General features: G+C 53.0%; 10 protein-coding genes across 10 annotated transcripts; 1 reads left to right on the forward strand and 9 right to left on the reverse strand.

Annotated features, from left to right (window-relative positions):
* Positions 1 to 736: 736 nt before the first annotated feature.
* PG998_009859 (uncharacterized protein) lies at positions 737 to 5,634 on the reverse strand (the record flags this gene model as incomplete). Its single annotated transcript, XM_066876675.1, has 2 exons — positions 737 to 3,030; positions 3,090 to 5,634. The coding sequence occupies 2 exons, from the start codon at positions 5,632 to 5,634 to the stop codon at positions 737 to 739; spliced, it is 4,839 nt and encodes a 1,612-aa protein (XP_066728831.1).
* Positions 5,635 to 7,294: 1,660 nt separating this feature from the next.
* On the forward strand, positions 7,295 to 7,891 carry PG998_009860 (bladder cancer-related protein BC10-domain-containing protein; the record flags this gene model as incomplete). The annotated part of the gene is made up of 2 exons (XM_066876676.1): positions 7,295 to 7,311; positions 7,420 to 7,891. 2 exons carry the CDS (start codon positions 7,295 to 7,297, stop codon positions 7,889 to 7,891), a joined length of 489 nt encoding a protein of 162 aa, XP_066728832.1.
* A 738-nt stretch (positions 7,892 to 8,629) lies between these two features.
* Positions 8,630 to 10,177, reverse strand: PG998_009861 (Beta-1-6-galactanase; the record flags this gene model as incomplete). Its single annotated transcript, XM_066876677.1, has 3 exons — positions 8,630 to 9,761; positions 9,791 to 9,881; positions 9,934 to 10,177. The coding sequence occupies 3 exons, from the start codon at positions 10,175 to 10,177 to the stop codon at positions 8,630 to 8,632; spliced, it is 1,467 nt and encodes a 488-aa protein (XP_066728833.1).
* A 734-nt stretch (positions 10,178 to 10,911) lies between these two features.
* On the reverse strand, positions 10,912 to 13,104 carry PG998_009862 (uncharacterized protein; the record flags this gene model as incomplete). The annotated part of the gene is made up of 1 exon (XM_066876678.1): positions 10,912 to 13,104. The coding sequence occupies one exon, from the start codon at positions 13,102 to 13,104 to the stop codon at positions 10,912 to 10,914; it is 2,193 nt and encodes a 730-aa protein (XP_066728834.1).
* Positions 13,105 to 14,567: 1,463 nt separating this feature from the next.
* Positions 14,568 to 15,183, reverse strand: PG998_009863 (uncharacterized protein; the record flags this gene model as incomplete). Its single annotated transcript, XM_066876679.1, has 3 exons — positions 14,568 to 14,613; positions 14,877 to 14,985; positions 15,066 to 15,183. The coding sequence occupies 3 exons, from the start codon at positions 15,181 to 15,183 to the stop codon at positions 14,568 to 14,570; spliced, it is 273 nt and encodes a 90-aa protein (XP_066728835.1).
* Positions 15,184 to 15,212: 29 nt separating this feature from the next.
* On the reverse strand, positions 15,213 to 16,324 carry PG998_009864 (tetraspanin tsp3; the record flags this gene model as incomplete). Its single annotated transcript, XM_066876680.1, has 4 exons — positions 15,213 to 15,362; positions 15,455 to 15,989; positions 16,085 to 16,113; positions 16,175 to 16,324. The coding sequence occupies 4 exons, from the start codon at positions 16,322 to 16,324 to the stop codon at positions 15,213 to 15,215; spliced, it is 864 nt and encodes a 287-aa protein (XP_066728836.1).
* Positions 16,325 to 16,648: 324 nt separating this feature from the next.
* On the reverse strand, positions 16,649 to 17,421 carry PG998_009865 (uncharacterized protein; the record flags this gene model as incomplete). Its single annotated transcript, XM_066876681.1, has 2 exons — positions 16,649 to 17,295; positions 17,367 to 17,421. 2 exons carry the CDS (start codon positions 17,419 to 17,421, stop codon positions 16,649 to 16,651), a joined length of 702 nt encoding a protein of 233 aa, XP_066728837.1.
* A 373-nt stretch (positions 17,422 to 17,794) lies between these two features.
* Positions 17,795 to 19,691, reverse strand: PG998_009866 (uncharacterized protein; the record flags this gene model as incomplete). Its single annotated transcript, XM_066876682.1, has 6 exons — positions 17,795 to 18,365; positions 18,422 to 18,876; positions 18,937 to 19,020; positions 19,153 to 19,314; positions 19,383 to 19,508; positions 19,644 to 19,691. The coding sequence occupies 6 exons, from the start codon at positions 19,689 to 19,691 to the stop codon at positions 17,795 to 17,797; spliced, it is 1,446 nt and encodes a 481-aa protein (XP_066728838.1).
* Positions 19,692 to 21,161: 1,470 nt separating this feature from the next.
* On the reverse strand, positions 21,162 to 22,063 carry PG998_009867 (endo-beta-1-4-glucanase D 5; the record flags this gene model as incomplete). Its single annotated transcript, XM_066876683.1, has 2 exons — positions 21,162 to 21,841; positions 21,967 to 22,063. 2 exons carry the CDS (start codon positions 22,061 to 22,063, stop codon positions 21,162 to 21,164), a joined length of 777 nt encoding a protein of 258 aa, XP_066728839.1.
* Positions 22,064 to 22,704: 641 nt separating this feature from the next.
* Positions 22,705 to 24,509, reverse strand: PG998_009868 (alpha-amylase; the record flags this gene model as incomplete). The annotated part of the gene is made up of 5 exons (XM_066876684.1): positions 22,705 to 22,729; positions 22,791 to 23,298; positions 23,372 to 23,766; positions 23,829 to 24,287; positions 24,355 to 24,509. 5 exons carry the CDS (start codon positions 24,507 to 24,509, stop codon positions 22,705 to 22,707), a joined length of 1,542 nt encoding a protein of 513 aa, XP_066728840.1.
* Positions 24,510 to 25,855: the final 1,346 nt, after the last annotated feature.

Consider the following 25,855-nt stretch of genomic DNA (forward strand, 5'->3'; position numbering starts at 1 on the left):
TAGGGTCAACTTCCTCAAATTTATCACAAACATAAATATTCGCAACCTCGCATCCCACAAGAATCATGCAAACGCAGCAGCAAAAACAATAACAACAACGAGGTCACAAGAGTCAAAATCAAAACGACGATGCTTGGCTAATGCTCGTTTCATGTACTTTGCAACAACTGCTAAACGAAATTCATGTGTCTCATGATGAGCACAAGTAAAAAAAGACGAATGCCCTAGCTTAAAAGCCTTGGGGCCCCAGACCATGCATGGCCTGACATGCAAAGTATTATGACCTCCACCCCTTATCCTCATTTCAGTTCTTCATCGTCTCTGATTAGGAATACGATGAAATTCTTCTGTCCCCTTCCCTCCCCTCCTTGCTGGCCATGACACGATAGAATCATGATGAGAATCATAGAGAACGTGCAAACAACAACAGTTTTGACCCTGAACACCAGATGATGCCATTATGTCGGTATGGGGGGTATAAAGAAGGCAAGAACAGAGAAAGAAAGAACCGAGCTTCGTCCATCATCGACATCGTGAACCTCGTCTCGCTCTTTCCGCCTCAGCGGTGAGAACTGTAGTAAATCATGATGCTGCACAGCAGATATGTGTGCAACAGGAACCAAACAAACCGAACTAACTCCCTTGATAAACCGCTATGCGGGATGAACCCTGAGAAACTGAGAACAACTCCGGTAACCAGTGTATGTACATATCAGTGATTATGGTTTCGTGTTGCTTAGTATCCACCAAGGTTCATGTTCGGCTTGCTTGCAAACTCGATAATGGTGTTGGCCATAGTAATCATCTGCGAGAGGTGTTGAAGGATCTGCTCGGTGGGCGCGACGTGGTTGATGCGCATGTAAAGCTGTTCGATGGAGGCCACGCAGCCGCCGAGGATGTTCGGGACCACCTCGCGAACCTGGGATTCCTGTGACACGAATATGGTCAGTTCTGGAGGTTGTTGAAGATGGCCAGCCGTGCGAGAACTTACAATGTGTGGCAAGGTGCCGTGCATGCTGCGAATGATGATTTCCATCCAAGCAACCTTCTCCCGGAGGCAGTGTCCGTCAAGCTCGCGTGCCAACTCGGCGATGGCGGCTAGAGACACAAGAGGCGACAGTTCGTTTAGGGAATTGGCATCCAACTTGATCAGATAACCCTTGAAGATGTCATTTTTACGGTCGGACTGCAACCACTTGACCAGAGCAGCTTCAAGCTCGCCTCGCTCAACAAAACTTGCAATGTCGGCAATATTGCGGTCGAGGTCGAGATCTTTGCTGCTGTTGGAGCCAGCTGCGTTACGTAGCATCATCTGATTACCGGAGTTTGCCGAGGGGCTGGGGTAATTTTGTGCTTGCATATTCGAGTATGAAGGCCCTTGGGACGCCTGCGAGTACTGTGAATGGGACACCTCACGAGACGGACGCTCGCGAGGGGCTGGCTGCTGCATTTTGAGGAACGCCTCATGGAACTGAGCTTGGGTTGCGGCCATAGAGGACACGGTGTCAGAGAGTCGCGTAACCAATGCTGTAAGCTGGTCGATCTTGTTGCTATCGGCACGAATCTTGTGCTCAAGCTCTTCAATCTGTTCCGCTGCTTGTTGTCGCACAGTGGCCGTAGCCTGGGTAGCTGCGGTAGCTGCCATACGGGTGAAGTTGGGCACGACGGTTTTGTGAAGACTGTCCATGAAAGCCTTCTCGATATTGACCGACAAACTCTGTCCAATTTTCTCGGTGACGGCCTTGGCCAGTTCTGGTTTCTGGATCGCTTGACTGACCGCAGTAGGAAGAAGTTTCTGCATTTGGTTCTGCACCGCATGCGAGATACGACCGCTGACCTTAGAATCGATCTGCTCCGTAACGGTGCGAGCCATTTGCTCGGTGATGGTTCGAGTGATAAGCTCGGTCACCGAAGGTACAACATAATCCTCAACCTTGTCGCTAATGGTTCTTGTCAGTAGACGAGAGACATTGTCATCCAGCGTTGCAGAGACGCTGTCGAGCAGCTCAAGTTGGGCCTTGGTGAAAAGCTGGTCGCGATTGCGTAGATCGTCGTCCATCTTCTGGCGATTCTCTGAAAGGCCGGCCTCTACCACACCGCTGAGCGTCATCTCGATTTGTTTGACAGCAGACTGGAGCGAGTCGGGCAGAGCAGTCGACTGGGCAGACGCTGAAGACTTGGCCTCGTTCTTCGTCATGGTGGGCGGACCAGCGTGTGAGGACTGCGTAGTGCTGCTAGACTGGATGGGATCTTGAGAGTTGGATTGTTTCTCCGCGGCGGCAGCGGCAGCAGCAGCCTTTTCCCGCTTCTTTCTTGATCGGCGGTCCGATTTCTCTGTTTGATTGTTAGGCGTAACAGGTGCGTCGGCAGCCTTGCGCTCAGGCTGTTGCCGAGAAGTGGCAAGATCGTCTGCAGATTTGCGGTTTGCTTCTTCTTGGCCAGAACCAGGCTGAGCGTGAGGTGAAGCGTTGTCCTTCAAATTGGGTCGAGTAGCGATGCGAATAGGCAACGAGGTGGGGTCCTCTAAGGGTTGCTGTTCGGTAGGTTGAGTGCTGGGCAGTTCCTTAAGTTTGGTAATCTTTACGATACCAGTCTCAATGGCATCCACAGGCGCGATGACCTTATTGTCTCGAGTCCACCCCAGTTCGCTTTGCTTGATACAGATATTGGAGACACCCTTCGAGTGCATCACGTAGAGCTCGAAAAGCGTTTGCTCGTCCTTCTCCAACTCGGCCGCGGGCGTCCCCAGCATGTCTAGGCTTCGAATCACACCCTTGTTGGCGAATGAGTACTCGCGCACACCACTAATGACCGCGGTACTATCGGGCTCGGGAATGGACGCGTCTTTCGCCACCAATTTCTGAACGTAGTCAACCTGAGATAGACCCTTGATGGTGTACTTGGGAGCCGACAAATGTAGGAAGTAGACTGAGTTGCGAGTGGGGTGTCCAACCACGATCATTCCAGTAGGGGGTGATACATGACGCTGCAAACAGCATCGGATTCCTTGGAGTGAGGGAGGTTGAACTCCTGGACAGGCTTGCCGAGAGCTAGATCCCATAGCTGAAGCGTGTGGTTTTGTTTCATACCTACAATCATGTAGCGCAAGGCGCAACGCTTCTGGTACGGCCGTTGCTTATCCAGCAGTAGGACAGAGGTTGGCCAAGCCTTCTCTCCCTCCGGTGTGGTGGTGAGAGTCATCAAAGGCTCCCTAACCTCCAGCGAAGTTTGTGCTGGCATTGGGAATCGGGGATCAGATTCTTCGTCGACAGCCGTAAGATCTCGCACGTCCCAGAACTTGACGCGCCCGGACTTGTCTAGAGACACGATTGTACTGTCGTCTTGGCTGAAGGTGAAATCCTTGCCGGCCTTACCAGTGTTGATTCGCAGCGAGCATTGCTTCGACAATTTCTCAGTATCGACGACGCGGTCGTGGCCAGGTTTGAAGAGCTTGTGCTTCATGATATACGATGGCCAAATGATGCTGATCGTCTTACCGCGGCCTACGGCGAAGTACTCTGGGTGGGCACATGAGGTTCTAGCTCGCGTCTTCAGGACTCCTCCCGGGGCATCGCCTTCGTGGGTGCTGATGGGTGGCAGAGCAAACCCGTACTGCTCTGGATGCGCATCATCGATGTAGTCTTTATCCCCATTTCTCAATAGAATGTGGTAGACAGTGCCGCTAATGCCAGTACCAATGATGGCTTCCTTCTGCGCGGTATGAACGTCGGCAGGGGTAGATGAAACAGCAATATTGAAAATGCGATCCTTGGTCTCGGTGAATAACTTGGCGTCACGTCCATCATCCTGTCGGATGACTCTAATACCGCCGGCCTTGGACATTCCGTAGACAATGAAGGACTTGGTGCTGGAAACCAGGTTCCGGTCGATCTGATCAAAATCCTTCTTGACTCTAGCAATATCAAGGATGACCTCTTCTCGGAATTGGGGTCGAGGTTCCTCATTCTCTTGCAACGAGATCGAGATCCAAGGCTTCATGGGGAAGTTGTAAACCTTGACGGGGGACGGCTCCTCTTCTATCACCACAATTTCATCAGGATCGGCACTCTCCCAGCTTTCTGCTACCGGACCGTGGCCGTTAGCAGCTTCGTCAACAATCTCGCGAACAGCTTGAGCCATACTGGGAGACATTGATCGCTCAAGAAGTCCGGAGTTCTCCTCCTTCTCGAGCTCTCTCTGGATGTCTCGGGCTGCAAGTTCCGACTTCTCGTCAAACTCTGAATTTGACTTGGCACGAATCATTTCGTCCAAGTCTTGCACGATCTGAGCTTGGGCTTCCTCGTGCTCTAACCGAGCAATCGCGTCTTGAGCCTCTCTATCGGCGGACTCTGCAAGATCGTCAATGGCCTCGGAGACAGTCTCCTTATGATGGTCTTCACGAGCGTCAGGCTGCTGTTCGCTGCGGAGAGTAGAAGGCGACTGGCGGTTATGGTCTGGGCTCGTGATGTGGCTCCGCTGAAAGCTGTGACGTTTGTTGTCGTTAGCACCAGGAGAAGACGCAGTACTGGGCGCCTTCTTCAGGATCTGAATGCTGGGTGCAGTCTGGCCGGGAGTTGATGACTTGGAAGCCTTGTTCTGAGGGGAATATGAGGCAAGGTCCTCAAACGGATTATTGTAGTCGAACTTGCTAGTCTTCCGGATTGCACCGTTCTGTGAAGATTGAGACGCATACTCATTCTTTATGGATGCGGAAGGGCTGTAAGGCTGCTGCTGCTGCTGCTGCAGCTCGGCCTGCAACGAATAAGGCGAGTCTTGAGGCCCCATCTGAGGCTGCTCTCGCCTTAACAGCTCGCTTAGATCACCATTGTTATTCTCCTTTGAGGCGTTTGAGTTTGCACGCAGGTCGGGATGCGAGGAAGATTCGGCAAGATAATGCTCGTCAGTCTGAGATGGCTTCTTCTGCAGGAGGCTCAGAAGATAGGCCTGTGTCTCATCGCCCGGTTTCCCTGTGTTCCACTCTGGCGCAGTAGGCGCAGCAGGCGCAGAAGAGTGAGCCTGCTGCTCTTCGTTTCGTGCAGGTTCCATCTGCGAGTCACCCTTCATCAGCGACGCCAGATAGCCCTGCGGATCGCCTTGAATTGGAATCGGGGCATGCAGGGTGGGCTGAAGACCACCGTGAGGGAAGTTTATCGACTGCTCGAGCGACGACGCTGACTGGTGGTGAGCCAATGGCGAGGGCTGAGAAATGGTCTGATTGGCCAATGTGCTCTTGTTACCAGCAGGATTGAACTTCAGAAGCCCCAACAAATTGACAGACTGATTCGCTTGTTTGGCAGCGTTGTTGTTGGCATGCGAACCACCGCCAGGTAGAGAACCAATGGGACCCAAGTTCGACATGCCCGGAGGACCGTGAGAATGGGAGAAGTGGCTGGCCGGCGGTGTAGGGGCGGGCGGGGGGAAGACGTCGGAAGCGGAAACATTCTGCTGGTCCGAGGTGGGAGAATTGAGGTAATCATGATTCAGCGAGAGAGCCAGATGAGACAACTCCTCGTCCTTGTAGCTTCTCTCACCCTGGCCCTGTTGTGGGTGGTTGTTGGCTCTCAGACGAGCCAGCATTGCATTGAGGTGGTCTTCAGGGCCGCCGCCGGCGCCCGATTGATTGTAGCTCGCCATGACTTCTGTATCCGAAGTCCGGACAGCGAGCTACCGTCCGAATGTTGGTCGCGATGGGACGATCGGGTGGGTGGCTGGTTGCAATCGAACGGAAGGATCTGAACAGGCGACAGAGCTTTTTCTCGGTCTGAAGCCCGCCAGAAGGTGGAAGGTATGGTGTTGATGGAGGGTGGGGTGTGTGGGAAAAAGATGAGGGAAAATCAAGAGATATCTCCCAAGCGGTGGTAGACGTTTTTTGATGCGATGGGATGGGATGGGATGGATGGCTGAAAAGTTTCTGGGTTAGTTAGCGAAGCTGCCCAATCCGATGGATGTTTCAGTCAAATCGCCCAAGCTCCCTCTCGATGCTAGTAGGATGTTGGGCCCTGTCGACCCCCAAAGCCCCAGCAATCAGTGCGGTATCTTCTTCAGCACGGCCTTTCCACCTCTGGGTTCCGGGCAAACGCAGAGGGTCCGTCTCCAGTTTATTCTGGCCGAGCACGATTTACTTGATGCGACGGAAGGAAATGAATCTTACGTTGTAGATAGAGCCTGGTTGCGACGAAGACGGCGCATTCAACGTCGAAAAGCTTTTGGAGGAACAAAAACACGAGATAGGACGAGTGGGCAATCAACAATCCGCCCAAATTGGTCACGACAAACGCAGCCGGTTGGGAGTTGAGTCGACCGAATAAGCAAATAAGATCGTTCCCGTCAGCTTCCCCCATCCCACTTCATTGGGTACGATCCATGCACGTTGCGCTGTCGATGGTGGTACAGCCTGCTGGTCTGTGGCCGCCGATGGATACTTGCCTCTCTGCATCTGCAACTGTGATGACCGCTGTGTTTATTTCTAGACACACCCACAGATAGCAGCACACCCCTCGCTGCGAGCTGGTTTGCGCATTGCCTCACACATACATACATACTGCTATCTACATAAGCATTGCCTAGAATCTAGTGCTGCTGCCTTTCTGCTTATTGTCGAATTTACCTGTGGTATTATAGTTCGATGCGTAGATGCTCCAGCAACGGTGGCCGGGATATAAAGCAAACGCTCAAGAGCTCTCTGAGCTCCCCGAAACCATCCAAGCTCACTGGCGCTGTTGCCCTCAGCCAACCACACTGGACAACCGCCTAAATCCTTAGCGGGGTTCCCTCAGATCCAGCCAAGGTCAGCCGCCTCCGCCAGCCCACGAAGGCTCTCCCTCATCAAGGCTGCAGATGGCTGCCGGGTGGAATTGAAACGCCCTGCTCCCCCTGCTACTAAATAGTGTATGTATGTATGTATGCAATTCAGGGCTCCCTCCTTGTTAACGATTTGTTGTTTTACTCCTATGCCATCATCGTCCAAACCACAGACGCCTCTTAGCCCCGACAATCGATTGTGCATAAGCCACGCGTGCCTGAGTGCTTTGTGTGTGTGTGTTCGAATCGAGCCTGTGTGGTTTTTCCCTTGCGCCCGATCATCACCGCCAACGTACTGACAATACCTGCCTACCCCGTACGTACACTGAAATCGGGGCCCTGACCAAAGTTCTGCGGATCGACGCCACCCAAACCCGTGCATTCAGCATCGCAGCAAAGGGGGAAAAAAGTAGCCAAAAACACCCCCTGGACATCTGGCTACCTATCCTGCTCTGCTGCTCAGGATTCCTCCCACGGATTTCCCAACGGCGCCATGTTCTGCTTACGGAGGTGAGTTTTCTCTGCCCGTCATTCTTTCGTCGTGCTATATACTACTTAGTTTATACCGGCCTGCGCTGTAGCGACAGATTGACTAACCATCCGTCGTCTGTGACATAGCTGGCTTCCCCTGCTCTTCATCCCCACGAACGCCTCGCCGGCCTTCATCTTCCTCTTCTTCGTGTGCACATACTTCCTGAACCGGCCCTGCGTCTACTGCTCCGTGCTGCTCCTGATCCTCTTTGTCACCTCGTGCCACTGGTCCGACCGCTGCTTCTTCGACTTCAACAGCAACTGGTTCGCGCCCCGGCCCTCGACGTACTACTACCCGAAGAATGAAACGATAGTCTCCTCTTCTCCCTCTGCGGAGTCGTTGATCGCCGCCGCACCCGGAGGAGCGGGTGCTGACAACTTCAACGCGACCGCGCTCGAGATGCTCAACACCACCGTGGGCGCCCTGGCCGGCGCGGCGGCCGGCGAAATAGACCGCAGGAGGACCGAGTGGACGGGCTTGGGCATCGAGTGGCTGCGGAGTCTCCTGGGGAAGAGAGAGTGGAGGATCGAGTGCATGGATCTGTATATTCGCCTATAAAGACGGAGGAGACTGGGCTTCGGAAAAACATCTACCACTATAACAACACAAGACAACGACCACGTACATATCAACACGCGCTCACTGCGAGCATGGTTTTTACCGGCGTATACACAACTGCGGCATACTACGTTATACCCCGACCCCTCAGGCCGGCCGCCGGCACACAATTTTGTGCAATGAGCTATGAGATGAGAATCTGTTACACGATAGGATATAGCATGGCATGAGCGTTTGTCTGGATTCATACACACCAACTACCGGGAGGAAAGCATACCAACGCAGCTCGTTGATCGCGTCAGCATATTTAAGTGTGGCAGACCGATCTAACTGGTGCGGAACGCGAGAATGTCGCAATTTAGTGCCATTGTCAAAAGACATCCCCTGATGCATGCCCCTTTGAGTACACATGAGAGGCGTATGGTCATTCCTGCATATGGAATTAAGCGTCCTTGGTCGATATCGATACCAGTGGGAAACGAAGCATGTAGCGCAGTCACATAAATAAAAAGCATCACTACAGCCATTATTAGTCTTACATACAGCAACTTCAGCAGCCTCAGAACCACCACCTACTCCATCAGCAGCTGACGTGTGCGTCTACACAGCACCTGATTATGCAACGGAAGCAGGAGTATGAAGTAGAGTTTGCTCCATAAAGCCAAGTGTTATCTTCATTAATGAGGTGTATGCATTATATAACATGTTGAAAGATTACTTGTAATACCAAGGAAGCCTTCATGGCTTGGTCGTAGCATTCATTGCCTTGACCCAAGGCTTCCAGTAATTCTCAACCGTCTCGGCATCGTTCCAGCCGTTCCACTCAAAGTTGGTGAGGCCCCAAGTGTCTGACATGCCCTGGACGCCTTCGCGGGTGCGGTAGCTGCCCGCCAGACTCCAGACCATCCAGCCAACACGGTGCTTCTTGGTGTACTCGACCAGACAGTTCTGAAGAGTATCATTATACAAAGTGTTGTCTTGGGCGTGGCCGAACTCGGTCAGCATCACGGGGGTCAGGCGTTGCGGCGGCGGGCAGTCACCGCCCGTCAGGTTCTTGCCGCATCCCGAAGGGGGATCCATGCCCAGGGCGTGGAACCCAGCCCGGTACAGCGCCGCCTCGACGGCCTCGCAGGTGCCCGTGTCCACGTCCTCGCTCATGGGATAGATGTGCAGCTCCCAGAAGACCTTATCGGCCCAGGGGTAGCTGTCCAGGTCGAAATAGACAGGGTCCCGCCGGTTCGCGTCCCGGATCGCGTCGCACTTGTAGCAGGGGGCGGTCAGGATGTTCTTGCGGGCCGTCAGCGCCGACAGGTCTTCGTCGTACTGCATGCCGGACCAGCTGATGAGCAGGTCCGGGTTGGCCTCGTGGATCGCGTCCGAGCCGGCGCTCATGTTGCCCACGAGCGTCTGCCAGTTGTAGTAGAGGTCGGTGCGGTTCCACGAGGAGCGCAGCTCGTTGCGCAGCGACATGGACACCACGTTGGGGTGCTGCTTGGCCCAGTCCGCCACGTACGCCAGCCCCCGGCGCCAGTTGGACGTGTTGAAGTAGACGTCGTCGAACCAGGCGTTGCCGTCCGTGTGGCTGCAGCACCACTTGGCCTTGTGGACGTGTACGTCCGGGTGGATGAAGATGCCCTTCTCGAGGGCCTTGTTGGCGATGTCGGACCAAATTTCGAACCGCGTGGTTCGAGCGGTCCAGCCTGGGTTCTTGCTGACAATCTCGTTGGTTACTTTGGTCCCGTTCTCGTAGCCGAGCCCCATGATCATGGCCACCTCCAGCGAGACGTCGTTACCATCCCGCTCGTAGATCTCATCGATCATTTGGGTGGCATAACCCCTAAGCTTCACGTTAGCACCCTGTGTGACATGACTGAGGAGGGATGTTTAAGGAGATCTTACATTCGAAGGACGTTCCACCCTACTGACTGGACATCGTCGAGGATCTCATCGACTGATTTCCACTCCAGGCCCTCCGGAATCATGGTCTCGCCTACACTTGAAGGTCAGAAATAATATTGGTCAAGCGCAGGAGCTAGGCATACCACTCATGGGCCAATTGATGCCAGCCCAGGACAGGATTTCACCCCGGCTGTCCACGATGTCACGACCCTGAGTCTTGAAGGGTCCATATGGCCATTGGCCGGTTGAATTGGAAGCTCTCGGTGCCATGTCCTTCTGCCACCGTGCCTCGTTGTTACGAGAAAGCATGGGCGTCGCTGGAAGCCAGGACGACTGGGCCAGAGCCGCCAGAAGCGGCACAACCGACCAGAGAGCGAGAGGCGCCATTGCGAGCAGGTAGGACCGAGGTGAAGCAACGGTTCTCGGACAAGAAGCCTGCTATCCAGATTCTGGGAGCGGTGAAGGAAGCCATCCTCGTGAGCCCCGAGGCGTCTCGTCGGCTCACCTTTATACCTGCCTGCGCGACCGGCACCGTGTTCCCCGTTGCACAAAGCAATATTAGTTTTAGTCACTGGGGCAGCGGCCAAGAGTGGATAGAACCGGTCTCGATGTCCCGAAAGGGGGAAAATGACGTTGGAGTCGATAGGGGCGGTTGGAGAAAACATGGGGTTGCGGCTCCACCCACGCGGGGAACCTGGCCTGGCCTTCGGGGCAACCGGCCAACCTCGTCGCCATGGCCGAGTAGCGGTAGAATGTTCCTCAGCTGACTGCCGACTTACTCGCCATCATGTTACTGCACGTGGATGAAGAAAATAAGAAGATAAAGATTCGTAAGCCTTTGCTTCACTTTTTCTAGCAACTATGTGGCTTTGTTCTATGTTCTGTATTCTGTGTTCTGTGTTCTGTGTGTGATGTTCCCGTCTACCCAAATTCGAAGCGATAGCAAATACGCTGTATCCCAAACTCGACGCTGAAAAGCCATTGCGGCCTGCTAAATGGTATATGTTCCAATCCTAGGAACCCGTCCGCCCAAAAACCCTGAAACGCTTGCCAAAGGGTATGTATATATACCCCATCCATCCTGGAAATCACACACAAATACCCCCCAACTTCGCCACATTCTACTCTGCCTCGGAGATTTCAGACTCCTCCTCCTCAGACTCTTCCTCCTCAGACTCTTCCTCCTCAGACTCCTCCTCCTGAGCCTCCTCCTGAGCCTCCGACTCAGACTCCGACTCAGACTCCCCGAACAATTCGTTCATACAATCCTTCATGGATTCCTCCTGAGCCTCCTCCTCAGACTCAGACTCAGACTCCCCGAACAATTCGTTCATACAATCCTTCATGGATTCCTCATGGGCCTCCTCCTGGGCCTCCTCCTCGGATTCCGACTCAGACTCCTCGAATAATTCGTTCGTACAAATCTTCATGAATTCCTCGAGTGAGGGCGACTCCTCTCGACCAGGAAAGGGAGACGGAGAAGAATGGTCTTGATGAACCAAGTTAACGTCATCGATGTCCATTTCGTCAGCAGCTGGAACATCCTGGGGAAGTATGGGGGCTTGAGCCCCAGTATTGACGAGAATGGTGTTGGCCTGGGCCTCGGGGACGAGCTGTTGCCCCTGGGGTTGTAGTGGTGCCTGAGGTAGCAGTGCCAGAGGCTGCTGTGCCTGAGGGACTGCAGCTGGTACATTCTGGGGAAGTATGGGAACTTGAGTCCCAGGATTGACGTGAATGGTGTTAGCCTGGGCCTCAGGGACGAGCTGTTGCCCTTGGGGTGGTAGTGGTGCCTGGGGTTGCAGTGCCAGAGGCTGCTGTGCCTGAGGGACTACAGCCGGCGAGAGAGATCTGTTGATATTTGCATGTTGGAGGCATTCCTGCTTGAATGCCCACTCGCCACAAACCCTTTTGAGGTACGTGGGGTACAATTTGCCTCGCGAACGTAGATAGTTCTTGTTGGCAGCGTCGTTGACTTTTTCAAGGTTCATGTGACCGATAGTACAGTCGATCTGCGTAAATTCGTTGAACCATAGGTCATAGGTAATATCCTGGGGCTCTGGCGTCATCGATGCGAGTTTGTCGAGTTTGGAATAAAGCCAGGCGAGTGTCCAGTGGGCAACTTTCTTAAGCTTGTCCTTCAAGGGTCGAACGTCCTTGACCTTGACGTTTTGGAACGAAATCGACTTGGCTTCTTGCATAATCTCCGATATAGCAAACATATTTTCTGCCGTTAAACTCCTCATATGGTTCTCCCATTCCACGCCATTGGCAGAAAGAGTCGTGAACATCTCCAACGCCGTTGAGGCGCTCCGAGACGGGTTCCAGTACGCCTTGAACTGCTTAAATAGTTGCTCGTCTGTAGTGACCCGATTCCCGAGGTAAATGCATTCTTTGATGAGGTAGGCCTTCTTCTCCAGCTTGGTCAGGAAGTCCTCGAAGTTCGTGTTTTTGGTTCGGGCGTCCTTATAATCGGTGACGCACGTCTTGCCAGTCTTGGTGCATTTAGAACAGCACTTGCCAACCTCGACATCGCACTTGACCTTGGCCTTGCGGCATCTGTTGCAAGCGAATTGCTTGCACTGACGCTTCTGGCGGTGGTCCTGGCCTTCACCCCCGGACTCGGGCTCGGGCTCGGGGGCAGTCTTCCGCTTCCGGGTCCCCATGCCCCGGCCAGTGCTCTGTACTGGTGCGGAAATAGGTGAAGGAGAAGCAGTAGCAGCCACAACAGCAGTATTAATGGCTGGAATGGCTGGAATGGCTGGAATGACTGGTGAGGTACCCGCTGGGGTGGTAATGGGTTGTGAAGGAACCACTGGGGTGATAATGGGTTGTGAAGGAACCAAAGTGGCGCCGGAGATGATTCCACTGTCGGTAATGTTTTGGGGGATGCCATGTAAAGCGCTACCAACGGCATTCTCCTGTAGTATAAGGAGGTTATTGTTCATATCCCATGGAATGTCTTGGCCGCTGAAGCCAAACGGGTCCGACAAGCCATTCTGGAACGGGTTGACATCGCCCATGTAGGTAAACTGGGGCTGGTAGACGTGGCCCATGAAGGGATTCTGGTCCTGGTAGACCATGTTCGGGCCATTGCTCTGGAATGGGTCGACGTTCTGCTGGCTGGAATATGGTGCAGAATCTGGTAGGTCAAGCCAAGGCATAGTGTCGTTCTCCGTGTCCGAAGGTTGTATGGGTAATTCCATTCCCTCCTTCTCGTTCATGAAAGCCAAGAAACTATCAACTTCACTTTCCAATATCGTCCGTTGGCCTGGAACTCCAGGGCCCAGGTTGGCGTTCTGGTCAGAGGAAGCCATGTTGTGTGTGTATGGATTCAACAACTTCAGAATATATACAACGTCCAAAAGACAGTCGATTTAAGCTGAGAGCCGAGAACAGGATTCGTACAAAAGAGAGCGGTCAGGTGACAAGTCTTGGTAGTGTACGAGGGTAACTGTGTTTCGATACCGAGGTTTCTGATGGGAGGATGTAAGTGACTGTTCGAAGTGAAGGGTAAAATGGTATGTCAAGTTGGGAATGCCAGATGGATTGAAGGAAAAATGGCAGATGGATAGAAGAGAGAGTAGATGGACGGCATATATGTGTAGGGGGTTTAACAGAGTTCAAAGTGCCTACCAAAGCTCAGCCTCCCTGATGGCATTTAACATGACCCCACGGGACGTCTGAAGCCAGTCAGGAGGTTATTCACACGCCTGGACAAAGAATTTGCTGTATAGGCTTCATAGTTCTACGGAACGGGTACCTCGCCGGCTGCTAAATCAGTCGTTTTTGGCACCCGTACCTGAGGTGAGCATCTCCGAAACAGAACAAAAACGAGGTAAGTTTACGAATTTACAGGTAGTAGAGCTACTAGAAGAGCATAGTACGGGTTGGTGCTTTACTGTGTAGACTCCGTGGCCAGTCTTCGGGTGCTCAGCAAGGCGTGAGATAGCAATATGTGTATCTCATAACACCGGGAGTTTTCTTGAAGAACGGCCGGAGACACGCTATCTTATTCTATATATAATTACCTAAGCTACTCACGGGTTTGTAGATACTATAGTAGGTCCAGTTGCTCGAGATCACCATTGCATGCTGTATGGGGCAAGTCAGGGCAGACCAATCACCAGCAGCATGTCTGTGAGCCTCAAGCTGGTGAGCAACCCAAAATCACTTAAGTTTGGTCGAGTTATGGAACCTGTAACAGCCATACGGGCTAGACACCGTTTTTGATCTGGTATTTCTTTGCTTTCACGTTCGACAGAGATACTTGGGCAAGATAGGGGTTACCTAGCCACAATAAATTGACAGACGCTCCATGTAAGCAGCCTTCGTCCAGGAAGAGCAGTCTTCTGCAAGATGGTTGGATGTTCACAAGTATTCTGTCGTCTGTCAAGTGACGCCTGAATTGGTTGCACTCCATTTGCCAGATCAGGGGGTTGGCAGTTGAAAGCTTAAAAAAAAAAAAAAAAAAAAGGTACGGTGGAGCCCCTGAGCCAACCGTTTCAACAGTCGATCGTCGAACCTCTGGTAGGGCTGAAAATCCGGGGTAAATGGCAACGGGCAATTTATTAATTCCAAGATCATCCTTGCATTTATTCACGACAACACGCTAATAACACATGAACTATTCCTGTCCAAGTTGATCGAACTGCCATCTCCCATGAAGCAAGTGACCTGACCTCGGTGGGTACGTACCCGGCTGGATAAGGGTTTTCCAGTTGCTGGGTCGACAAAAGGCTTGTACAAGTGAACGGGATAAAAATAAAAATTAACCTTTCTAGATCTTCGGGCCATCTCCGAAGGGAAAAGGGGATGTGACTCCCCTACAGACAAAGAGCACAGTTATAACTTATCCTCCCAGAGAGAGCAGACAGTTCATCTGCCATGCTCACCTGTCGGTGTGGTGGTGTCTTGGGGTCGACGAGACAGCTTGCCGACGAAAGGGTGGTAAATGCAAAAATCGCTTTTGCATACAATGTGGTATCGATGGACGAGATAGAACCCGAGGTCTGTTGACTATCAAACTTGACAGAGGCTGACAGGCACTGCATATCCCAAACTATTCCCGCAAGTATAGCTAACGCACAATTCCCCTTCCTCCTCGAACGACGCCAAGATGACTCCATAGGCATACCAAGAAGCGAGACGACCGGAAGACACCTCCATGGGCCACAACGCTTTGTTCTCAGGTGTAGCTGATACCCACAAGTTGATATTCTCACTTCCAATACCAAATCGACTGAAACCAAGAAACCGAGAGATTATCGACGAGAACTGTTGTCGCTACGCAGTAGCCTGGCAGCAGCATCGCTATCCAAGTCTTCTTCTGTGCCGCCATCGTCTGCTTCCGTATCGGTGCCGTGAGTGGTGGCTGCGTGATCGTGGCCACCCATGGTGTGATACGAACGGTCGTTCCCTCCTCCTACTCCCCCTCCTCCCCCGTTGTTCTCCTGACTAGAGATGCTTCAGGTCCCTGCTCTAGAACACCAGCGTTGTTGCTGCGATTCCATCGAGACATGTTCTCGGCCGCCTCTCGGTAGATACGAAGCAGAGTTCGCACGAGATAGAAGAACTACGCATATAACTTGTAAGTGGCGAAGAGACTTGTAGGGGTGGGTAGCATTCCTGTTTGTTTTTCCTCTTCGCCTTTCAAACATTACATACCTGGATCGCTGCACAGCCCAACGCAACGCCAAACTCAAATCCAGAGATACGCCGCAGTGCACCGCGCCAGGGAACAGCACACGATGTCTCCCGGTGGGTCAACTCGCGACAGAGCCCGACGTTGCCATGCGGGGATGGCCAAGCCATGTCCCGGACGCTGTTGAGCCCACAGCAACCGAAAGCATTCTGGATACTCTCAATGGACCTTCCATCATGAGCCATCCAGAGCTGTCGCCACGTGGTTTGGAGGCTGCAGTCGACCGTTTGTCCCGATCCCATGAAGCCCTGAGACCACAATGTCGCCACGACAACGCTCGCGAGGCCTTGAATCACCTGCACGACAAACGGGACTAAAGGGTGCTGCATGAGGCCCCCAAAGCCACCTCCGTCACTCTTCCAGTAGGAGGAAGAGAGGCGACGGAACACCCGGGCGCCAAAAACGCTTGCCCATGCGGTGAAGGGGAGCAACACGGAGAGGATGGCCAGCCCCATCGATACGGGAAGAGACAGCCTGATAGACTCGACTAGAGCATAACTGCGGGTTGGTAATTAGCCACAATAAATACACTTAGCAGCATCGCTTTGATACAGGCCATAATTACAATAAATGACTGGAGGCAGGCGACTTACACGGCAATGGCAGCAAGCGCCAACAAGAACTAAAGGATCACCGTTATCGGAGTCGACTCGAGTAGTAGCGGGCTAGAGCCGTTGACTTACCATGGAAATAAACACGAAGACGGCCATTTTCGAGACGTGTGCAAAAGTAAAAAAGGTAGGAGTCAAATGGAACAAGCCAAGAAACGGGTAACCGATGAGTTCAGGTGGAATCGAAAATACTCGGCAAAGGTAGGACGGCTGTTGCTCCATTTAATATCAATCCCAGAATTCCATGGCCCTTCCTTCTACTACTTGTGTTACACAAACAAACAGACGAGGGAGGGGTTGGGGAGTTGATGATGTAAAGACAATCGACTAATCATGCCGGAGGCCCGTCACTATCGGATGACTGCGCAAGTCCAATGCAGCCATGCTGAGCCCGCCCGCTCTTCACACCACTGGCTCAATTGGAGTTTCGTCTTCTATAATCCTCACCGCAAGACAAGGCAAGCAAGTCCTGCAGTCCCAAAAAAAAAACGGAATTATGCATATCCTTTGCCCGTGACCATCAGCCAAGAACAACCCTCGTCCAACCTAGTGCTTTTGCGCCTCCTTCTTCGCCCTCTCCATCGCGACCAACCTGTCCAACCGGCGGAACGCGGGAATCCCCTCGAAGAAGACGCTGCCGACCCAGAGCCACCACACGCCGCTGAACGCAGGCACCCGGTGCCTCTCCATGCGCGTCCTGTGCATCCACCACGACTCGGTGACGTGAATCGCGAGGACCGGGACGAAGATGGCCTTGACGAGCCAGACGTAGCCCGCAACGCCGCCGAGCGCGGGCGGGATGGCGGCGTCGAGCGCGTCCCAGATGGGCGTGCCGGCGCCGCGGTCGACGAACGAGACGGTCGCGGCGCAGAAGAAGTAGAAGGCGACGCCGAAGAAGACGACGCAGTCGAAGCCCGCCGGCGGCAGGTACCGGTCGACGACGACGTCGCTCAGCCCCAGCCGCTGCAGGGCGTCGCGCGTCATGTCGACGAGCCGCGCGCGCGACTCGGACAGGTTCGCCATGGGCGGGTCGATGGCCACGGTGTGAAGCGTCTTGTCGCCCGAGGCGGCCGTCTTGATCACCATCTTGTCCGTTTCCATGTCCACCAGCTGGGGCTTGGCGGCCACCGAGGCGGACAGGCCATTGAAGGCCCGGAGGTAGTACTCCAGATCTGCCGTGTGGTCTTTGTTCACTGTTCTGTGTTCAGTGCCCATACATAAGGTACGAGAGTATTGGGCAGCTAAGTAAAGGGGGTTCACGTACTGTGGCTCATGATGCGAGCCTTGGTGGCTGCTTCGCCTTTAGCAGGGGCTCCCATCGTGTGCGTTTCTCTGGGATAATGTAGAATATGCGTCTTGTATTCTTCTTGGTCCTTCCAGTGCCGTCGCAGAATGGTGCGTATCGTATGATTTTATAGGAGACGGTCAACGAGCGTCCATAGCAAATAAATGAATGATGAATCGGACAGTTGCCAATCACAGCGGGGAATTCGACGTGACCCCCCACTGAAACCCCGATGGGAGGCCCGAGCTTAGGCTAAGGCGACCCCTGTCTTTGAAGGCGATTCAAGAGTTGACCAGATATAATTCAACTATGTACAAGCTTTTTGTCGTGTGTTGTAATACATCGATCGGGTTAGTTAATACAGATGGGCGGCCTTTCTTCTTCAAGAGCCCCAGAAAGAACAAGCTTTATGCCGTCTCGTCGAACCGTTTGGGCATGGCCGTAAAATCAAAATCGTAATTCAACGCCTCGATAATGCCCTCTTGCCGGACATGCTCGGCAACCCTCAAGCTCACAAATGACTTCTCGTCCCACGCGCGTGGCCGTGACGCCCCCCGTGATGTCCGCCGTGACGCCCGCTTTGACCTGGTCGTTGTTGTCGTCATCGTCCGTTTGACACGGATGCCTTGGGCGCACACTTGGCTGGCTCGGTCGGGTCCCGTCCCAATCTCCGTGTGCGTAGTGCCGTGAAGTCGGTCTCCCAACTCGAGCTGGCCCTCGGCCGTGTCATCGACACACGGTTCTTTGGGTGTAAAGAAACCCGTGAGCTTGCGCCGGTGACATGACGGCTGCTTGGAGATTTTGGTCATGTTTGTTAGTTTGCGCTCGTCTGCATCTGATGTCTCCGAGGCCCGTCTGAAAGATGCATACGCATCGGGGAGCACTTGGGTTGCAAATTCGCGGATTGCCGGCAACGAGACCGCAATTACGGACACATTCACCTCAAGGGTTGTCCATATCAAGAAATCTGTATAATCCCTGTAGCTTCGGGTCAGCTTGCCTGAGAACATTTACAGAGAGTCGCAATTACTCACCATGTGGGGTTTGTTGACTTCGCCGATAGAATAAGGTAATGTAGCCTTAGGCAGGCCGAGATGAAGATGAAGATACCCAGAGTAAACACCACCGATATCGCGATTTTCTTTCGTATACCGGCGTTCAGACTCCGAATCAAGGGGATGGGAAGGGCAATGATCATCATGTCCTGGATAATGGCAAGTGAAGACGTCCCGTAGCTGAGACTACTGACATCGAGGCAGGTGTGAGCCATTGACACGTCTTTCCACCCTAGCCAAAGGTATGCTACCGGGAGACATTGGAAGATATGTAAGAACACGCAAAGAACGGTCGTGGTCCCGGTGAAAAGCATCATACCGAAGGCTGTTCTTCTGAACCATTCGTACGGGAACTCGCGCAGCAAGAAGCACAACATGACTATTCTACTAAGCCCTAAGACAATGTAGTAGAATATTCCATCGACGTAAAGCACCTAGTTCTTTTGTCAATACACTTGGTTTCTTCTGTTCATCAATTGAGGGCTAGTTCATACCTTGAGCGCCGTCGCAACTGTATCAGCTTTCAGAGTCCATATATCGACGCCAAAGCCTGTGAGTCTCGCTGGCTTGACATCAGCCTTATATTCAATACCTACTATGGGTAGTAACAAACGTACCATATTGGCCAAGGATAGTGAAAATCAGGAAACCAATCTACCATATTGTAAGTGGTGGGTTCAAGAGCGGATGATACAAACTGGAGGACTTACTATGATGGCAATCATAAGATAGTCGTCTGCTTCGTATGTGTGTAGCGTCTTCCACCTTGCGTACATCCGGACGAAAGCACATAATAAAGTGAATATCTCTATTGGGATGATCCCGGACAAGTCTGGCCTCCTAGAGCGGCGCGGTCTAGCACATTCTTCATCCTGTATCCTGGCTACGGCTAAATCAATGTCAAAACCTGGAAGCCGTCGTCAAGCAGATTATAACGTACCCAAAGACTCTTCAATCGAACAGCTCGCCGATAAGCAATCTTGAAGTGATTTTTGTGAGGTTGGATCAATACAGAGGCAAGTTGAATCGAGAGGCGTGAGGCAGGCAGACCCGGGTATTGTCCGCGCTAGGCAGTCTGTCTGCGGTGAAATGTCAGCAAATGTCTTTATAGCGTCGACACGAATTTGCTGAAGAAGAAGAGGCAACGAACACCACAGGCAGGTAACTGGCTCGCATCCTGTAGCAGGCTCGCTCGACACACAGTGGAGAGAAGTCCCGACAGTATCAGGATTGGCTTAACGACCAGCATTTTGTTGTTTCCCGATGCAAAGGCATTCCCAAGGCCAGAAACGAAGCGAAGACGAGAAGCGAGGACTGTTAAGAGATAAGTCCCCTTTGGATTGTTCTATTCGGGCAAATGAGATGTCGGCTATCTTGGATAAGTACACAGCCACATGCCTCTCGGGCGCACAGACGAGTATGGCAGAACGTCATGAAACTTTGGAGCCATCTGGATAATTTCGGACGTAGCTCTAAACTGGCCTTGTCTGGCCTCGAGGCGTTTTGGTCGTTGATTGGTGTCGAAGGATCCGATTTCAAGTTTTAATCTCGAAGTCATCCGTCTTGGTAGCCCTAAGCCATGGCGCATTCGACAAGCATCAACCAGATGGCGGTGAGTTCATCTCGAAAGCGTGCCCCTTCTCATACATGTACACCATCTGGTCTTCGAAATACCCAAATGCGGTCGTTCGCTGATGATTCAACTCCCCCTGCGAAGCTGATCTGCCCCCAGTCCTGATGGACGTAGACGCAGACAAGTGGTCGGCAGGACAGTAACTTGCCGTGGCCTGCTGCATAACGAGTATATCAAGCAATCGTGCGCAGACTGGCTGAAAGGAAACAGCTAAGAAACTCTAAACCCACCCAAAAGACGTTGAAGTAGTTCGTCGCATCTCGTCCAAGCACAGCTCGCGCTAATGCAGCCTATCAGACCAGAGTTTCGTCCTAAGGAGATGGAATCAGGGGACCCGAACACCAATGGCGGTGCAGGATCGAATCATTCCTGAGGGGACTAATTGAAAGAGGCAACGGCCGAGAGAAAACATGGTTCAGGGCAGCGGCGAGCCAAAGTCAAGTGCCTTCGTCTCGATTTGATAGGACAAGGAGGGACAAGAAGGGACAAGGAGGGGTTCGATAGATCGTTCCTTCCATCAATGCCAGGAAATTTCAGGCGGCCTCGTACATTCTGTGGCAATTTGAAATGAGAGGGCTTCATCGCTTTTTCTTGCTCAAAAGGTGGCGATTTCTAAAATTGTTGGAGGGCGGACACTTGTTCAGCAGCATCATGGAAAGGATAGAAGGGCGAAAAGAGATGGCTTCGGGCACAAGTGTGTATGAGAATCCATCCTGTGTAATCTAACGTTGGCTTGGACCCCTACGATTTTGTATGTTCAATCAAAGATGGGGCGATATAGATATATCGGCTTTAGGACTCGATCCTCCTCAATCACCACATCCGCTAGAATTGCCAAAGTAGGATCTGTACAAGAGAGAAAGAAATAATGGGCGTATAGCATTGCAGTTATGCTACCCCGCCAGTATTCATGGAGCTAGGAAACAAAAAAGGGGGGCTTGTTCTGGATGCAACGAACACGGCCGTCGTGAGACAAAACAAAAGATGGCCGGGGGCAAAAAAACACCACCCCTGAGGGCAACCAACAGCAACACCTCAAACCGAATAACCCATAAATATCGAGATCCATGCCGTCAGGTATAGTCTCTAGGTCTTGCACGTCTTCTCGCACCCAGTACACCCTTTCCCAGGCGTCCTGGTCTCACCACCCGCCACCACAGCCGGGCCCGGGTTCACATACGAGGTGACTTTGGAATGAATGTTGATCATGACGCCCGGGTCATTCGCCTTGATCGCGCCCGGGAACTTAACGCCCGCAGGCACCGCCTTCCCACCACTGCTGCCGGCGACCGTCAGCTGGTAGCACGAGATGTAGAACTGGGCGCCGCCGGCCTGGCCGGCGGTGTGGAGGGCGATGACCTCGGCGCGCAGGAGGTAGTCGCCGGCGGGGGTGTCGGGCGGGATGGCGACGTCCATGCGGCCGCAGCAGGCGTTCAGGTCCTTGACGCCCCACTGGTCGTTGTCGCCGGCGCTGTACCCGCCGGAGCTGGCCGCGGGCGCCCACGCGTTGGCGAAGATCTTGTACCAGGACGCGGACCCGTCGGCCCGGCTCGCGTCGTCCACCTTGCTGAGGTACACGTTGACGGGCCCGTAGTGCGCGCCGCCGATGGCCTCGTTGCGGCAGTTGCGGTCCCCGGGCTGCTGGTGCATCTCGACCGTCACCGTCGACCCGGGCGCGACGGCGCACTTGCCCGACACCCCTCGGGACCCGCCGGCGTTGCACCGCATGTCGGCGCTGCCTACGCTGGTGACAGGGTTATTGGACCCTGGCATGCGCACGCAGGTCGATCCGTAAACAAATCAAAGGAACTCACAGTTAGTTTAGGACCTTTCCGTACGGCCTGCTTGCAATAAAAGGGGGAAGGGGCGGAGGTCTGTGGAAAGTGAAGACTTATCTGGTCTTTTCCATCAACCCATAGCTGCTGAAAGATGGCGTGAGCTACGGTCTGCCCGGCAAAAGCCCCGAAAGCGTAGACACCGAATCTCATATTGATGGTTCGAGCTTTGACAGGTTAGGAAGCGAAGTGGACGTAGGGATCTATCTTGACGGCATTTTAGGTGGGCATGCCATCAGGGCAGCCTTTATATGTATATCACTTGGCCATGTTCGAACACGGCCACATCATGCCCAGAGTAACATCCGGGCATAATATGCTGGAGCAATTGGATTGGGTGAGCAATAGACATCCCAGACAGACCCTGCCGGTTAATACCCCAGAATTCCCAGAAGGGCCAATCATACGAGTTTATCTTTCGGCATCAGTGGGCTTGTTGCCTTTTCACCAATTTATATGATTTGATACGTTTCCTTATTCGTCAAAGGTCATGTCTTGAAATTGTCCGATCCAGTTCTGGGCTCAAGTGGTGCGGATGCCAATACACTTCCCTGTTGGTCATCGGACATGAGAAATGGCAATGTTTCTGGGTGTTACTTCGCGCGGCCTTTCACCCCCTCGAACCAAGAAGCTTCCAGACAGTGCACGGAATGCAAGCACTTGCCAAGCGGGATCAAATACTGAGCTGTAAATAATATACCGTCTATTAATGTCTATGAGTCTAATAGGGGGTGTAGTCACAGCCAAGTACGAGTCAGACAAAACACTTCTCAATTCCACAGCCCATTTCCCATCTACTCGTCGTAGATCTTTTCATTACTATTGTTGGTGTCTGTTAGCATCGCCCAGCGAAATGAGTCCATAGAAGCGAGCAACTTACAAGGTCTCGTTGAACTTATCCCGCCCCTCGGCTTCTCGGTTCACGAAGATGCTGACGCTAGTACCGCCACATACAAAGTCGCCGAAGCCGTCATCGCCGATCGTCACTTCCGCATCAGACCAGCCGAGGACGTCGGTCCAGACCTCGCCGGCATGCACCTCGCCCACGTGCATCTTCTTCTCGCCGGGCCCGGCGTTGCTGAGGACGACGGCGCAGCCGTACTTCCGGTCCCATGTGCCGTAACGGACCCAGCCGAGACACGATGCATAATCGAAGTAGTCCTGCTGCTTGCCGTACGCGTAGAGCTTGCGCGCCAGTGAGAACTTGGGCAGAGCGCCGCCGCAAGCGGGCGGGAACGGATGCTCCCCCTTAGGGTCGATGCCGTAAAGATCGCCATACCACATGCAGGGGTAGCCCTGGTCGCGGAGCAGAATGAGAGCGTAGGCAAGTGGCTTGAACCAGCCCTCAATAGGGGCTTCCAGAGCCTGGTACGGTTGCGTGTCGTGGTCTATAAGTCGTGGAGAAGAGGTTATTCGCTGGTACTTATGAAACCATTGGATCAAGAACGAGAGAAGACTTACTCATCACCAGAGTCACAGCATTGACCGGCATGACAGAGACCAATGTGTCGTCAAAGACCTTACGCAAGTCGGCACCCTCGGTCTTGCTGATCTCGCTGAAGTTGTAGACAAGAGGCGCGTCGAACAGAGAGAACTTCTTATGCATGCTCTCCAGATACCGAGTCATATCATCCAGCGAGTCCTTCCAGAACTCGCCGACAAAGAACCAGCCCTCGCCGTACTTCTCGTCCAGCATAGTGATGAACTTGCGGAGGAAGTCTTGGCTGTAGTGTTTGATGGCGTCGAAGCGGATCCCCTTAAGCGGTACTGTCTGCGCCAACCATCTGCCCCAGTTGAGGACGTCACTTTCGACCTCAGGGTGGGCATAGTCCAGATCAGAGCCCATGAGGAAGTCGCTAAGAGAAGGTGTTAGCTGGCATATACGTGCAGAGCGAGGAATGGTGGGTGCTTCATGTACTAGTTGCCCTTCTCGTCATCGACATCACCTTCCTTGGCCCAGCCGTGGGACTTGTCGCCCGCGATCTTGTAAATACCGGTCTTCTTATTGGCGGCATTATAGTCGACGCCGCTGAAATGATACCAATGGTACTTCAAGTTGCTGTACTTTTCACCTCGGCCGGGGAAGTTAAACCCAACCCAAGCCTCGATCTCGTATTTGTCGCTGATCTCCTTGGTGCGGTCGTCCGGGTCGACCTCAATGGCCTCGCACTTCTCCTTGCGATCCGCGGCGAACCTGTGATTCAGGACGGCATCAAAGTAGATACCAACTTTGTTGTCCTTGGCCGTCTGGCACATCTTCATCAGATCGTCCTTGGTGCCCCATTTGGTGCCGACGCTGCCCTTCTGGTCGAACTCGCCAAGATCATACAGATCATAGATGTCGTAGCCATTCCCGTTAGGTGATGATCCTTTGCATCTGTAGCAACCCGTCAGAGACACGATGCGTTATTTGCAATAGAACTGGAGAATGGAAGATCTCTTACGCAGGAGGAATCCAGATATTGTCCACGCCGAACTTTTTCAGTTGCGGTATGTGCTTGTCAAGCCGGATCCAGTGCTTCTGGTCGGCAGGCACGTACCACTCGAAGCCCTGAAGCATCGTCATGTTCTCGGGCGTGGGTTGCTGCTCCTCCGCCATCTTGAGTGATTTGGCAAGTCACCGATATACAATGTGACAAAACGTATATATGATAAGAAACCCGTTGCGGGCAATGAATTACAGAGTCCAAAAAGCTTTGATAATGTGCACGGAGAAGACGCCCAGATCAGGAATAAGAAGGATGAAGTGTAGAAGGACGACTGGCTGGGCGGTGGCTTCATATATCAGGTCTACTATCTAAATCACCTACTTCACGTACATGCCCTGATTAGAATTGATAGATATCGAACAGTCAGCTTATTCCAAGTTTATGCCCTGGTGGCAGCATATGCGGCTTAAGCAAGCCGCATCAATGTCAGCCATCACTCTTGCACCGTCAGCCTACCAATGGCACATGCCGGGAGCAAAACTGGTCTGCAGCAGGCTCCGATAGGCTGGCAGGAAGAAAAGGTAGCGCCAATGGCCACCTGGCGGGACACGACGAGTGTAAAGAATTACCGCAGGCTTGGACAGATGCAGCATGGCTCTCTCTTCCGACCAACTAGCTTTCCGAGCCCACGTCGCTTATGCAGCTTGCTTGCACCCTTGAGCGAGTCTAGACCGACCCAAGTCAGGAACGCCGCTCGTACTACGACAACTCCATGGGTAGTGCGACCATCCAGCAAGATTGGCCAAAAAAGCGAGGAGGGAGCGCGGGCAAGGTGTGGTATGACGACATTTGTTTGATCTGAATGCCCATCAAGCCAGGTACCTAGATAGCCATAATCGGACGATTAGCGACTGAGACAGCTGGGCATTAGGCGTGTAAGGGAATGCCCCTGAATCGGCATCTTCTCTTGGTCTCTTGTCTCTGAAAAGCAAGGGATCAATCAGTGGCTGGTATGACGTCAGATGCTAAATGCTCCAAGTCTAGGAAACACGGCCCTGGATTAGGCATGGGGCTAAGAAGGCGGCAAAGGGAGCAGGCAGGCAGGGGCAGCACTGCGAACTCGAGAGGTGAAAAAGGAGAAGATCGATTGCATCGCAGCGACGTATGTAGACTTGGGAAAGAATACGTTAATTACTTACGGTGTAGTGTAGGTCAGGCTCGGATTCAGGTGTGTGCCCAATTGAGGAAATCGGCGTGGTTGGGGGGCAGGTTCTTGGAGGGGGTTGTTCTGACAACCGCTAGTAGCGAGACGAGGATCGGGGTAAACAAAACCTCCAGCCCACCAACCAACGCCGCCGACTTGTACTTGTGGGCAGAAACATTCCACTCAATCAGAGCACGCCAGCTCATCCTATCCTCCCTATCTTGGCACCACCTTGCACTGCAGAATTTCTCTTGAACCACTGGGAGGACACGGCTTGCATTGCAGTCCTACCGTTCTTGCCGTACCGGTTGC

Source organism: Apiospora kogelbergensis (assembly GCF_038363985.1).
Source record: "Apiospora kogelbergensis strain CBS 113332 chromosome Unknown utg000006l_segment0_segment0, whole genome shotgun sequence".
Classification (NCBI taxonomy): domain Eukaryota; kingdom Fungi; phylum Ascomycota; class Sordariomycetes; order Amphisphaeriales; family Apiosporaceae; genus Apiospora; species Apiospora kogelbergensis.